General features: G+C 40.6%; 1 protein-coding gene across 1 annotated transcript in view; it reads right to left on the bottom strand.

The window, feature by feature from the left end:
• Window positions 1–1360: 1360 nt before the first annotated feature.
• The window catches only part of vegfc (vascular endothelial growth factor c), a 60014-nt gene continuing 45497 nt past the window's right edge, over window positions 1361–15877 (bottom strand). Inside the window, exons 4-7 of the mRNA XM_079160402.1 lie at window positions 14624–14763; window positions 10486–10628; window positions 4345–4669; window positions 1361–1517 (exon numbers count right to left, since the gene is read on the bottom strand). Of these exons, the coding sequence (XP_079016528.1) occupies window positions 1409–1517; window positions 4345–4669; window positions 10486–10628; window positions 14624–14763 (717 nt within the window). The 3' untranslated portion in view covers window positions 1361–1408. The remainder of the gene's footprint in view (window positions 1518–4344; window positions 4670–10485; window positions 10629–14623; window positions 14764–15877) is intronic.

The following is a 15877-nucleotide window of genomic DNA, read 5'->3' on the forward strand; positions in this document are numbered from 1 at the left end:
AAGAACTTGTGGTTATTGTATATAATATACATTGCATAGCATTGCTTTGCTTAGAAAAATGAATTCTCTCAACCTCCAAATTGAGGTATTTACCAAACAATAATTGAAAAAGGTCCTTTGTTCAGCCACATCCCATTTCTACCTTTGCTTTTTCTTTATTATTGTCCAGGTGAAAGAAAACAAGAACAGAAGCATCTGACTGTCCTAAGGAAGCGGCAGGCGGCAGATGAACTGGGCACAGTGAGAGCAACGTTTTTTAGACGACCATGCATGATGCGGTGTGAGCAAGGGAGCTAGAAGTTGCCTCGAGGAGGCAGGAAGCTCAAACTAATCAATCAAGCCTTCCTGAGTGGCCAGTGTGACTCGTTCCCTCTGCCCGTGGACTAGACGCCTCTTGACATGCTTCATATGTATAGCTTGTACTTTGGACCTGTTTGTATCGGCACACTCCCCACACTTAAACTAAACTTATTTACATAGTTTGCTGTGTTTGCCATGTGTTTGCACTGATTTGTTTGCATTTGAATATTTAGTTATATTTATTCATATATGGTGTTTATATTTGCACATTTAATTCCGTAGGTGAGATGAGGACTTTACTCAAACGTCACGTATCAAAAATACTTTTATATTATATATTAAGTATAAATACTTTTACCTCTCAAGTATAAAAAGTCAGGTTTTTGGACTTTGACTGTCAATTTCAAATACATTAAAATCAATAGGAGATGTTTCTAAAAGTTCAAAATGTATTTTTCACCCAGATTTGACCTTTAGCTTTAGTTACTATTAAGCTTTACAACCACTTAGTGTTTCTTTGTGATGATGGGGAGGATGAAGATCAGAATAACCTCAGTAGAATATGAACCAAAACAGACAAACTAAGTTTACAAAATGCATCATCCAGTATACTTTATTTTACGCATATACTATATATGATACAAAAATAATGATCACAGTGTATTTTCATGGAAAAAGATTGAAATTGCAATAAACAGAGGTTGAAAAACAACATTTAATAAATTATATAATCAATATCTCACAAAGGAATACTGAGACATAATTAATACAAAACCCCCCAAATATATATAAAAAAATATTTAGACAGTATTTTAAAACAAGTGTTGAGTGTTGACTCTCTCTCTCTGTCTCTCAGTCCTTCCTTCCTTTTTCTGGGCTCCGATCAGCCGCTGTCCCATTAAAACGTGTCAAACTGAGTCAGTGCATTTCCCACTCTCACAGAGCTTCCCATATCTGCACTCCAGTCACTAAGGATTCCCCACGTTCATTAGCTGCCATCACAGCTGACGGGGATACTCATGACCAGCTGCAGGATGGGTGATGAATTCTAATTGTTATGTTTGTTATCTGCTCATTAGCATCTCGTTATTGTCTGAATCGCCTGCAGTTAGTCCAGCCGTCTCCAGTGGGACGGTACGCAGCGACACACTTCCTCGCTGAAGGAGAAACCTGGTTCACACCTTCGCCTCCTTACCTCGCAGGGAGGCCTGAGACAACTGCAATGAAAAAGAAAGAAAGCAGGATTTAGCTTCAAAGCTAATACCATGGCAGCAAAAATAAGGTAGAACACATTGCTTTGGCAAGATTGTGTATCTCTCATAAAATGGGATAAAACTTTGAATGTAGAAAAAGACGTACAATGAATTCATGAACTGCGTACCAACCAGTTTTGGTCGTACCCAGGTGGGTATGCTGGTGTGTCTGGAGTAATAATAGGTAGATAAATAACTTGATGGAAGCCTGCAATTTACAGCAATAACACCATAACTTATAAATGTAAGGGAGACTCTTTTAAAGGGTTAGAGATAGAAAGTGGTAGTTATTGCCCAGAACATTACAGAAATGATTACATTGTTAAGTAGAAACCGTTTTGTAGTGTTAAAGCGCTTTGAGTGGTCGTAGGACTAGAAAAGCGCTATAAAAGCAGAAGACCATTTAGTTATTTTTGCCAGAAGTGGGGAAAATGTTGAGAAATCTAAAGGATTCATCCTCCAGGGAGCATGAATGTGCTCAGTTCATTTATTGGTAATGGGTCTATTAGAATAACACTGCTAGATCATAAGGTATGTTGTTTGCAAAGTTTAAATAGTGACCTTAGGGCACCACTGCAGGAATGTTGAAAATAGGGATCATTAGCCTTTCACAGCACTTAACATGAAAAACATTTCAGAAAATGAATGGAGGGATGATATATGGATGTGGGCCAATCCAGAAGTTCTGGTTCCCTTGACAAGGGACAATAAGCTTTGAGGCAAATAAACGTTTAAGATACTTTAACAACTTGTTCCGCAAAATAATCTTCACAAATGAACAGAACCTTTTTGATTTTTGAAGAATAAATACTATTGCCAGAAGTAAAAAGCAAAGTTAGTTTATATAACAACTACACCACGTTTATTTAAGACACGTAAAAAGCTTCAGAATTCAAGAAAGAGTTATTAAATGACACACTATCATAGAACAAAACTTTAAAATCTCATAAGCTTGTGTTAACGAGCATCTAATCAAAACCCATTCAAAAGACCCATTGACTGATGATCAATGCTGACATTGGCTCGACTTCACTGGTGATGCTAGCCTTTTGTTGTTTTTTTACTATTCTGTCACAAACTACACATTGTATTGTTACTGAATGGAGCCCATTATTCTTTGATTATAATCCAGCTATCATACGATGGCATTTGTTTAATTGTGCATGTATTGTAGATACTTTAATTGCAACAGTTTGTTAACAGAGAGAGGTCATCTTGTAAACTGATTCCAATGCTCGCTAAACTAAAGACAAAGTGACGTAATAACTTCATTCATTTGGTCACTTATAGTCTACATCCATGATCCTCTGTTTACCAGGCGGCTGCAGGTTTTCAGGACAGCCGAACACTGCTGCTAATGATTGAGAACCACTGTTGCCTTACAAAGACAAACACTAACTACTTTCTTGTGTGTTCTAAAGGTCAAGGGTTACGACAAAGGTTTAGATTTCATAGCAGTAAAAACGAAAGCCTTCAGAACTGCTCTGTGATTTACAGCCCATGCCTGAAACACCAGTGCTTTTACCAGAACAGGATGTCAAACTGTTTTACAGTTTCACTTCTGATGCATTTATTGTTCTTAGGCGTCACATGACAGTGTGGTATAAATCCTGTTTTAGGGGATTTGTAACCTAACAAGAATAAAATCAAGTTAAGTAAGGGTGACTACTTGGATTTTTCTGGACATAAAAATTGTCAAGTGCATGTCACGTAAGTCAGCATTGGCAACAAAATCACACCGTGAACCCCAAAACACTAGCATTGGCCTTCAAAAGCTGATATCTGATTAACCCCAGCCCAGAGTCAAGGCCCAACGATTACACAAGGACCATGGAATTCCAAAGAACACATGAAGCATTGGAGGGATGGAGTCCTGTTTTACGCAGCACTTACTCACTTTGTCAGCACAACAAAGATTCTGAGACTGGCGTGTAATTGCCACTGCTTTTCTGGCTGCACGGGGTGTCACACAATATTTAGTCATGGTTACTTAAAGAGATCTATGAACCCATGATGAAATACACAGCAGAGTTCAAATAGACACACACGCTCTATTTCAAACACACACACACACTAGGGCCAGATCCCAGACACTAGATTCCAACCGCTGTGTTATACTCATAAATCACTCTCAAACAAGGTCACAAAGGGTCAAGACTGGACGGGATGGATGGATGTGTGTGTGCTTCCTTCTGTGTGGGGGGAGGAAATGGTTAAGTGACAGCTAGGAGAAGTCATTAGCACAGTGAGGTCTTGTATTACACACTGAGTTTACTGCAACAACCACCAGTGCTTTCTCTAAACTCATTGTGTGTGAATGTGTGTGTATTGGAGCGGGGTTTGACTTTACTGTAGGATGATGCAACCAATGGACCCACAAAATGTAACAAGGAAAGGTCCTTGTTATATAGCTGCCCATTGCCTCGCCATGATCACAGTGATATACCACGTCATGACGTACTTTGAAAAGACTCATGTACAGTAGCCAGCGTATATTAACACGGCGCCACTGACACATCCAAGACTGACGCTAGAAGGGCGTCATAGTTTGGAGCTTTGGTTTTTGAGGAGTTGGCCGTGAGAACGTGTCCCAGGACAGCGTCTCTCCTTCCGTCTCCCCACTCGCCATGCGCAGGAGTGAGTTACTATGGTTACAGGCATTGGACAATAATGCCTCTTGATCTATAATATGAAGTACATTTCTGTTCATCATGACAGTAGGTCCCGTTGTTCAGCTAGCGGGCCTAAAAGTGTCAGCAGATGTTACGGAACCCTCCACATCCCTCCTTACCTGCATGTGGCTTGGTGAAACCTCCTTCCCTTTAGGAAGCACTTGTTGGGCGACTCGTTACATTCGCAGGAACACTTTGTTTTATTGAGGGGCTGGTGCCGAGGACACGTCCTGCTACATGTGCACTGACAGGTGTCCTTGTTGAAGACGTGGTTCTGAAGGCAGGAGGGAGCAGGCGGAATGTTGCAGACGCACTGGCAGGTGTTGCGGTCGAGGTGTCGGTTAGGGCCGCAGTCTTGAGTTTGATCCCCGTGCCGACACGCGCACTGACAGGTCTCCACGTCCAGTTCCTTATCTAAGCCACAAACATCCACTGACAATATGTCTGTAGAGATAGAAGGAGAGGGACACACACAGATGGGGTTTGTCTCAAATGACTGAGACAGACAGTGTTACTGATATACACTTTTCACTTTTATTTTTCTCTTTCTAGTTTTACTTTGCTTCCAGTGTCCTAAAGTGGGATCAGAGTTCCCCAGAATTGTGAGTCAATTTGTAATTAAATCCACTTGACTGATCTCAATAAGATGGTATAAAAACACAAAGCTAATCTTACAGTAGGTCTGCCCATCACCACTATTAGACTACTCTGGTCAAACACATACATATGCCACTAGGTGTGTGGATGAATCAGTTATCTCTAAACCAAGACTACACCTCAAGCTTCTTCAGAATGGAGCACCAAACAGGATGGAATCTCAAAGTGCGTACGCTTTTAACAAACAAATGGAGATGCACCTAAATCTGACTATATGACTGAACATACACATGTTTCTTTCTGATGTCGTCTTAGTTCATTTTATAAATGGTTACAACAATACAGCAGCATTTAACAGTTAGTTGTCACTGGACTGTGATTGTCTGGTAAACCCTGTTGATGTTTCTGTTATATACTGTATGGTCATTTCAACCATTTGTTGATATTATTGAAAGCTGTGGATTGTTATTGATTTAACTGTGTTGTTTTTTTATACATTTTCAAATATTTTCTTGTTTAAACTTCACTTTTCACAGTTGTATTATTGTATTATTTGGGCATTTCTAAATGTGCAGAGCTATTATTCACTAATATTCTGCTAATATTGAATGAAATGAGCATTAAACAAACACAGTGTAATCAGCTCCACATTGTACTGCAACATCAACAACTGTAACTTCACCATGTGGGCAACCTAAGACTGCCTGATCTGAGGTGACGTCAGAAATTCCAAAATTCATTGAACACAACAAAAAACATTTTTAAAGATATATATATATATAATATATAAAGTCAGGGCCATAAGTATTTGGACTGTGACAACATTTTTCTAAGTTTACCTCTTTACACGACTCCAAAGTATTTGAAAGGAAGCAGTCAATAAGTGGTTGATGTAGCCTTTCAGCTTTAATTCAATGGATAAAACAAATATATTACATGAACACATGTGGTAATCTGTTGTAAATGTTGGCTATTATTGAAAACACAACTACATGTAAAAACTGTGTGACAGTTGTTTGATGACACTGATGACATTGAGACATTCCTGAAATGAACTAGCGATGTTTTCTCTTTCCTCAGGGATAACACAGATGGTTCTCTTTCAGTACGGTAAATCATCTTTTAGCTGTGAAACACAGGGAGAGACGGAGGGAGAGCAACGGAAGGGCTGGCAAACATACACGCATACTCTGTGTGAACAGATGAACAAACACAGATAACAAAGATACACAGTTTACTGCTGACAAAATACAAGCTGTGTGTACTTCATGTGCTTACACAGACTTTAACAACCTGAATCATGGAATGAGCTTCAATGGAACTTCATTTGCCGCTGAGGACATGTTTTCAAGCTAAGAATAAAAACTATACGACACAATACGATTTATGAAGCTGTCTCAGTCTCCTCAACACTATTGTGAATACATTTTGCCCTGAAATGACTTCTCCATAATTCATAGCACAGAATTACTCAAGATGACAAAATTCTGGATCAACATACATTGACCAAACACTGGACTTCTTCAGGTTAAAACCACCAACAGACTGACGTCTTGTGAATAATGTGGACTGGAGACGTAACCACTAAAAAGATGGGAGATTTGTTGCTATCATTCATTTGTAGTTTTTAAACAGAAAACATACCTTCAAGCCTGTATTCATCCATTTAGGCTACCTTGATATGGCTTTTCTGACTTAGCTAGTACAGATAACGCCTCATTTCAACTTTAGGAATCAGCCGCTCCTCGTCCATTGCCGTGCTTCAAAAGCGAGAGACAAAAATAAATGAAAACATGGCGACTGACAAAAGTTTGTCTCAAACGGTGTGCCATGTTGCCGCTCAAAGCCAGTTACAATAGAAAGAAATCACTCACATTCAGTTAGGACACCTGGAATTAGCTCAAGGCCCTCACTATTACATGTTCTTCATCTAGTGAATGTGTGGACTCTACCTGCCTATTGTCTGATTTTCCTTATAGTGCAACACTCTGAAAATGTTACTGTAGTCCGAGATCAAAGTTGTTAGTTTCAAAGTGACTCTCCCATAGTCTGTATTCCTCACATATTTTTCATAACAATATGATCATCCATCTTCATCTCTACCTCCTTACATAAACACAATCCTGACATGCTCACTCTGTATGTAAAGGTCATTTTTAGCCTTTTCAAATCTATTATTACATGTTTTGGGGAGCTCTGTCACACAGAATTATTTGTGTAATATTTCCTAATATCGAGGTATGTTCTACTTGGCTGTTGCCATGGTTTGTAAAACCTAGTTGCCACATTTTGGTCTTGTATTCTAATCCAGTGATTTTCAACTACTGTGCCACAGTAGTGAGAGATCACTACTCTCACATCAGTGAGAGATCGCCAGGTGTGCCGTGGGAAAATGTCCAATTTTACTTAATGAGTGAAAAAAATACTATTTAGTTGTTGCAAATACTTTGCCATTGTTGAGCGTCTGAGCTGCAATATAGTGACTGGTTAAGTAATAATCCTCTCCCATGCCAGTGGGTGGCAGTAGGTAGCGCAATAATGACTGTTAATTTAAAACAGTAGAATTAAATGACACGCGGGAGAGGTTGTGGTGACAAGACGAACAGCGATGGAGAAATATTTGAAAAGGAAAAATGCAGACTCTGAACTGGGTCCTGGACAAAATAACCCAGATGGAAAGCCTCGTAAGGATCAACACATTTAGACACTTGTCATTAAATTGTCAGCATATAACCGGCCCTCGGTACAACGGCCCGCCAGAACATATCATTGTTTATCATAACTGGCCCGCCGCACCACAGAGCTCCGGGACGAAACGTGGCGATGTGAGCTGGCTTTTTCTGCAACATAACGAAGCATCTCACTGCGCTAAACCTCCAGCTTCAGGGACGGGGACGTGTGATCACAGACATGTGTGATGCAGTAAAAGTCTCCACCGCTGTGTTCCCGACTGCGCATTTTGCTAAGTGGGCGCACTTGGCACGAAGTTCACTTGGCGAAAACCGACTTTGCAGCTCAGAAATTTAAATTTGAACTGCTCAGCAATCGCTTTGCAGTTGAAGTGGAAAGAGCACCTGTGCACATCCACATGGAGCTGATAGACCTCCAGTGTCAACTGACACTCAAGGCAAAGTGTGACTCTGTGGGCGCTGCAGTTTCCAAGCTTCATCCCCGAAACGATGCCTTAACTCCGCCTACTGTCCATGCTGCTCAAACGCTCTGCATGTTTGGAAGCACATACCTGTGTGAGCAGCTTTTCTCTGTGATGAACAAAAACCCACACAGGAGTCGTCTCACTGATGCACACCTTCACTCCACATTGAGGGTTTCCACAGAACCTAACCCAGATATTAATGAACTGGCAGCCAAGAGAAGATGCCAAACATCTGGCTCTGGTACTATGCATACAATAATGTCTTGGATGTGTCAGTGGCGTGTTAATATACGCTAGCTACTGTACATGTGTCTTTTCAAATTAAAACTCCATCTTCACAGGAAGTTACGTTTTGGTTGTTGGTGTGCCGCGGGATCTTTTTAATGTAAAAAGTGTGCCGCGGCTCAGAAAAGGTTGAAAAACACTGTTCTAATCTTTGCGGGGTGACTTTGCGGTCACTCTCCATCATGATGTCTGCATTGTGATGCCTGCTGCTCACTACAACTGAAATGAAAGATGGCACAACAGATTCAGAGTGATTTAGGGGGAGGGGATCCCTCGAGCAACACAGATTAAGTTATATGTTGTTGATATACGGCACAGAACCATCCAGCGCACAAAATGTTCTAAGAGCAATGGCTCCCAAAGTGGGTGCCTTAGAACCCTGGGGTTCCGTGATGATGGGCCAGGGGTAGCACATCATTGTTAATCTATTGTGGTTTATTTTATAATGTTTCACCACGTTAAAGAAATCTTTGACATTTACAATAACTATTCTTTTATGTTGTTTTCAAACATATGTTATGTTGAAGAAAGTTATGCCGCAGCTGACAACTCATGGCTGCTGGTTGTCATAGTAACATAGTAAGTCAGAGTTTCTCAGTTTTTCTCTGACGTTGATGTTTGACGTCTTAAACAGCTCAAAGAAATGCTGAAAAGGCTGAATCTGAGCCCACCAACCAACCTCAAACGCTGGTGTGCATTCAAATCAGAACTGCGGGTTGCTCTGACATGTCCCTTTCAAAACATGTTATCCAATTTTATTTTCTCTCTAAATGTTCCTTTATAGACCTGCCTCACATCTTCTCTGGAGGGCACTTCATTCCATTTACTGGCCTATTAGGCCACCGTAGAGGATTTTGCGGCGTTTCTTTTATTCACAGATAATTTGTTTCGGCCGTGTAATACAAACAGCTGTGGAATCTGCTACTTTGGGGTCTCCGCATTCTGCTGTTTCTCATTTGTTTACACAGAGTCCAGAGTTGTATCATAGCCAAACACACACTGAGGAACTTTCACACACACACACACACACACACACACACAGGCTCTCAACAAACACATTGCAGTCATAAATACTCCTCAGTGAACACATGAACATTCTCCTGTCACAAAGACTAACATAGAGAAGGATGGCTCTACTAACAGTGTGTTTGGTATGTGTGTACTCACAGGCCTTAGGGACAACAGGCCACGCTGATCAGTCATATCTATTGGCAGCTACTGTATTTATTTGAACTGTACTGTAATCTCTGGGTTGATCTGCAGTATTGGCTTTTCTGGCTTCAGTTTTGTAATCTGACCCTAAACCTGTCTTCTTTCAGTGAAGTTTGCTTGTCCGCTTGTTCCGACTTCAAGAGACTCAAGAGACTCTTAACTAAACAAACTAGCTGTCATTTGCACGTTTCAACTAATGCCACCTGTTAATGAGGCAGTGTGCACAACCATTTGAGGATAAGTTTAATTTACAAAAATGTTATCCAAGAGTAAAACTAGCTGTACAGTTCGGAAATTAGAAGCGTGTATAATGGTTTTGAAAAATTGGAAACTAGTACTACAGCTGTCAATTATTTTGGCCGATACTTATATCGCTATTGTAATATGATTATTAAGTGACCCAGACTGGTCAATTACATTGTAGCATTGGACAGCTCCGACAGCTATCCGGCTCTGCTGCACAGACTCTTATGCAATTGTTTCAGATTTTCCACTGCTACAGACAATATTTCCTTTGGATAGTGACCTGGATAGATATGGAGTGAGAATGTACTTGCAATGTTCTCTTGTGTATAAGTTATTTTAAAAGAGAATGCTGGTCAAAGATTTCCCACATGAGAGCTCCCATTATTTGTCGTGCATTGAGCCGACAGAGGTGGATTTAAGGAATGCAGCCAGTGCTGTGTAAACAGCAGCTGATGTCATATAGTGTTTTCCTGTCTACATCGTTTACTTCTATGTAGGTTTCACAAAAATAAAGACACATTCACATGACCACACACAGCTTCCAATAGCTCTGCCACCTACTCTCCTTATCACTTCAGTCTTTGTTGGCAGCAAAGAGTTATTTCTGCTATTAGTCCTACTGTATACCTATCAGCAGCTGTAATTGTTTTTTTCTACACTACTGCAGGAAAAATAGGCAAACACAATTTCCTCTACAATGTTTTATGAAATAATGACCAGGGATACATCATAAATCTGCTTTGTGTGCAAATGTGCAAACTCTCACCAAGGTGCTGTTGGGAGGGCCTGGGAGGGGGCAGTGGTGGAGGAGGGGGGTTGTAGTGCACATTGGTACTGAGGCCGACACACCGACACTGCCTGCTGCTCCATGACTGACCAGGAGGACATGTCCTGTTGGCTATTGGACACCTTCAACAGAGAGAGACAGAGACGGAAAGATTTAAAGACACATGAAACTTTCTGGCTTGTTAACCCTCACATCCCCAGAGGTGGTTTCCTGACTGTATACAATAAAGAAATCACACATCATTCACATGTTGGTTTATCAGATCCTATCTGTATACATTGTGCAGATATTTCTGATATTGTAATGGCTGAATCACAAGCTTCCAGTACTTAACGCCTCCATATTATATTGCTACCTCCCAATGACAATAACCACTTGAATGGACAGTAAAGCCCAACAAAAGCTACCTAGTTTTGGAGAAATAGACCGAAGACATATAATCTCTTGAATATAATGGGACCAAAGCCAGTCTGTTATTTTTTGGACTTACATTCAACAGATGGGCGGCACTACAGAGGGAACCCCATGTTGTTCTGCTGCAGAATGTGCAAGTGGGAAACATAAGAGCTTGATAAGTTGATATACTACAAGGTTGATAATTATAACTACTTGCATTCACTTTTGATATTCATTTCTGTTTTAATGCCCAAATCTCACATTGCTTTTTTCTTCTGTTGCCATTCATTACTGTCAATAATGTTAGAGTCCACACCTTACATCTATCATGTTAAATAAACTAAAATGAGTACCAACTCCGCCAAAAAAGTTATTAACTCTTTCTATCTGATCTTCCGGAGTTGCCTGCTCCGGAAACTGGACCCGTAGTTGGTTCAAGAAAAGGGATTCCTCAGATCTGTATGCGTGTGAATACGAACTCTTTCAACCCACTGCCCATGAGAAGCCATTTGAGGAATTGTCGACTAATAAACATCTTGATCAAAGGAAGATTTCCTGGGCCGGCTTCAATCAAGATGGTCAGGAGGGAGAGGGAAGTATCAGAGGTTTATTTTTGATGAGACGCTCTGGGATTTCTACTGCCTTCTGTCACTGTTTGGAATCAGATATGCTAAAAAGACTATGGCTGTACTTTTTCTCATAGTGAACCAACAGCTCAAACAATATGTCATTTTCTCAAACACTTCTCCTTGAAGGGCAACAAGCTCAGTTAAGTTCATGAAGAAATATTGTACCTATAACATTAGCATGTTAACATTGTCATTGTGAGCTTGTTAGCATGCTGACTTTAGCATTTAGCTCACAGCACAAGCTCGTCCTCACAATCAATGGCAACTTTCAGTGAGTGTGATGTTGTTACAGCACGACAATAAGGAAAGGTTTGATGGTCAGAGTGGTGGACAGGTATAAACTGAAGGTCGGGGTTTATTGCTCCTCATTTCCTACAAACAGTCAACATCAGGTTGCTTTAATAATCACAATGACCACAATTATTCTCTAACCTTACTCAAGTCCCTTTAATACAACAGGGTACAACCTCATACTGTACATACTGTAGTTGACAGATTCAAAATGTATGAATAAGCATTTGAAAAATGTTGGCAGCGAACAGTCTAAAATGTCTTCACTAGAAATAGGCTGCGTCAGAAATTCCATACTAACATGCTACTTAGTATGCTAGATTTATAAGCATGTTCGAAACCTTGTATGAAACCAATAGTACGCAAACTATTTCTGATTAAATTTTACAGTATGAAAACACTGGACATACATGTGGCATAAATATCCCACAATGCAATGTGATAGCTCTGTAATGCCAATAATGCTTCAAGATTTCACTTTGCTAGGTCTAATATTCATTTTTCAATTAGTAAAGAACCCAAAAATCATCATTTGATCACTCCAACCAGCAAGGAGGCTCTCGGGAAGTTTCTGTCACGATTTATGTTTGGATTTAGTTACTTATTCTGTTTTATTGAGATGTTCCCTGTGTCTTGCACTTTATTTCCTGCCTTTGTCTGTCTTACCCCTGTGATGGTCTGCCGTTCCCTAATTAGACACTGCTGCGTTCAATCACCTGCACCTCCTCAGTCTGCTTCACTTCACTTTCTGCCCCTGTCTGTTCCTCTCGTCATTGTCTGCCCCGCCCTTAATTGAAACCTGCTGTGTCTAATCACCTGCACCTTCCCTGTGTATTTAAACCCTGTGTGTCCCTTGGTTCAGTGTTCGTTCATCTTTGGTGTAACCTGGTCTGTCTGTCGTCTGCCTGCCATGTCCTCCCGGTACGTTTCGTGTCTGCTCCCCTTTGCCGTGTTCCCCATTTCTTTGGATGTTTTATTTTCATGGACTTGTGATTCACACGTTTTTGTGTTGAATACATTTTTGTTCCCATTAAACCCACAGTTTCCCGTGTCTCCCTGCATTTGGGTCCAGCCCTTTATTTTCTGCAAAAACCTTAGTTATGTGGTAATTACTGCTCAGTGCGTTGGAAAAGATGCATACTACTATTTATTCACACAAAGGTATGTTAAACAATATATTGAGTATGGAGTGTAGAGTATGCGATTTCGGACGCAGCCACAGGATTCGTCTGACATCAACATTCTGTCTCCTGGGAGAAGTCCCTACCATTTGCATGACAATTTAATGGATTAAACACGCTACAGAATATTTTTGTAGATTCTGGAAGGAAGCAGATTGTAGGTGAATAAAAATCTACATCAAAGACGATTCTCTGGTCAACTTCAACAAACAAGAATTAATGCAATACATTATTTAGAGAGTGCTTTTCAAAAATCGGAATACGAAAGTGTCATTTTTTTCAATACCAGTATCGGTGTGACCCACCTCAGTAACTCGGTGATAAACACATTTTACGATCAATTTTTCACAATAATTTTTTTTTTTGAAGCAGCAAAATCAGGAAATGCTGTATTTTCATCAGCAGCCTTCCGCCCTGCTCATGTGTGGGGGGAAGATGATGGAGACATACATTTGAGAAATTGTCCAGATCGTATCCACATGCTGTCCTCCCCTCCCTGAGATCAGAACTCAATGTGAGCCAGGCCACCTCGGCATGTGGTCTGGCTGATCGAATCCCAATGCGAGCAAGATCTGGTCTCGGAGTGTACAGACCTGATATTTAATGCGTCCTGGCATGATCATCTGACAATAGTCACATTGAAAAGACAAGTGTAGCCTGTGATGATGAAAATCAACAATACAGAGAGAGAACTGTTCTCTGCACATGGCCAGAGATCACCTTTATCACTGCACACAGTCTATTATACAAAATGAATACAACACTGAGGGAACCGTTGACTTGAACACAGAGACAGACGGCAGGCGCTGTGTTTGCACACAGACAAATTGTTTTGAAGTTGTGAAAGAGTCTTGACGATGACAAGAGACATGGTGTGGTTTTAATAGTTCTGCAGCGGCATAGACACATGTTCTCTAACGACAGAGGAAAGAAAAAGATGGGAGGGAGGAAAGGCAGTGAGATTTTGGGGGAAAAGGCTTCTGTGCTACTGCTGCGGTTCTCACAGGTTCACCTAATGTGAAAGGAAAACATCCGATCTGTGTGCAGCGATGGAGAATGTAACGTTCCTCAAATGAATGCATGCAATAAACAAACATACTTCCATCATGTTTTCTACATTCTTTTCCACCATTTGAGGTTTGAGTGGCACTCTTTTAAGGCATCATCTTGTTGTGTCCTCTAACTGTGTGGGTTTTATGACATCGACTGGAGAATTAGAATTCAAACCAACTATAATATATTTGCATCCTTCTGTTTTCAGGACACATGCCAAAAAGGAGAACATGAACCACTTCCTCATAGGATCCTGACTGTCAGAAGGTGTTCTGGAGAGATATAACTCGCAGCGTGCTTCATGCAGGTATGCACTCAGGAACATACACACATGTCATGGCTCTGTGAAGTTTAACAAGAGATATTCTGAAAAGTGTTTCCTAAAGTAACACCCCCTGTATACACACTCAGCACAGGAGGCAGCGTAACAATAGATTCATACTGTGTGTGTGTGTGTGTGTGTGTGTGTGTGTGTGTGTGTGTGTGTGTGTGTGTGTGTGTGTGTGTGTGTGTGTGTGACAGAGACAGAGACAGAGACAGAATGATGCAGTGAGTATGACTGCTTACTCAGGCAGGGATCTCCTGATGATGCTGTGAACTTGTTTGTAGACGTCCAGTTTGGACAGACAGCTGCACTGCGTGTGGTTAGCCACACTGATGGTCACCGGCTTGGTGCCTTGGGTGATCGGCACTGTGATCTCAAACAGCTGCAGAAAGAGCAAAAGAGAGAAAAGTCAGAGGAAGATAGTGCACTTGTTGTATTTTTCGCAAGGTGAGCAGGACAGATTGTCTCTTAGGGCTCCACAAGTTCCTAAAATAATCCAGTTCACCATACAATACAAGTGTGGACTTTTTATGATCTGAAATTCTTGTTTTCTGTCCCACCATTGTACATCCGACATTAATCTTGTTGCCGTATTCTGAACCAAACTTTACTTAGCTGTGGATAAAGCGTTGCCTACAGGTTGAAGAATGTATAATAAAAGTGAAGCAGAACAACACATTCTCATTCCCATGTCGTCATATATGGCAGCTTGGTCAGTGACCCTACGATTCAAACTATGACGCTTTAGGTTCCCATCAAGTGTCACTTTTGGATGAGTCAGGGACGTGTCAGTTTCCCCTCTGCATGCATAGTGCCTTTGCAAAATAAACTACCAACATAGGTTTACTTAGTTATTAGGTTTATTTAAGCAATAACAGTACAGTAAAATAAATATCTTTGTTATGTAGCCGTTGTTAGTTAAGTACATAAGTAACATAACAAAAGTTAAGATAAGTCATGCTTGAGTTTTGGTTTCGCACGGGACACAAACAGCGGTCTATATGTTTAAATTTCTTCACCAGGACTCCGGTCCAATGATGATAATCTCCAGGTCAGCTGGATGTAAAACCCTGATGAGGTGATAATATGTCTGTGGCACATACATGTCATAACAAATATATCTAAAATTCCTTTTGTGAAAGTTCTGGATGCCACTTCATCCCATTAAACTGGCCTCGACTTTGAATTCAGTCAATAAAGGTAGTCCATCACAAAAAGGTACTATTTCACACATTCTTTCAACAAGGACCCTTCAACAAGGACCCTTCAACAAGGACCCTTCAACTTGGAGTTCAAACTGACGCTGGAATCACTGGGAAAAGGAGCACATTTTAAAATGAATACAATAAGTGAGAATGTGAAGGATTACCACTTGAAGACCAGAAAGTGTAAAAAGGCGCTGGGCTTGGTTATTTCACATGGCACTGATGAAGATACTTACAGGCTGCTGTACAGAATAGAAGAGAAACCCTGAGAGCCACTTCATTCTTTCAATC

This window comes from Pholis gunnellus, assembly GCF_910591455.1.
Source record: "Pholis gunnellus genome assembly, chromosome: 5".
Lineage (NCBI taxonomy): Eukaryota > Metazoa > Chordata > Actinopteri > Perciformes > Pholidae > Pholis > Pholis gunnellus.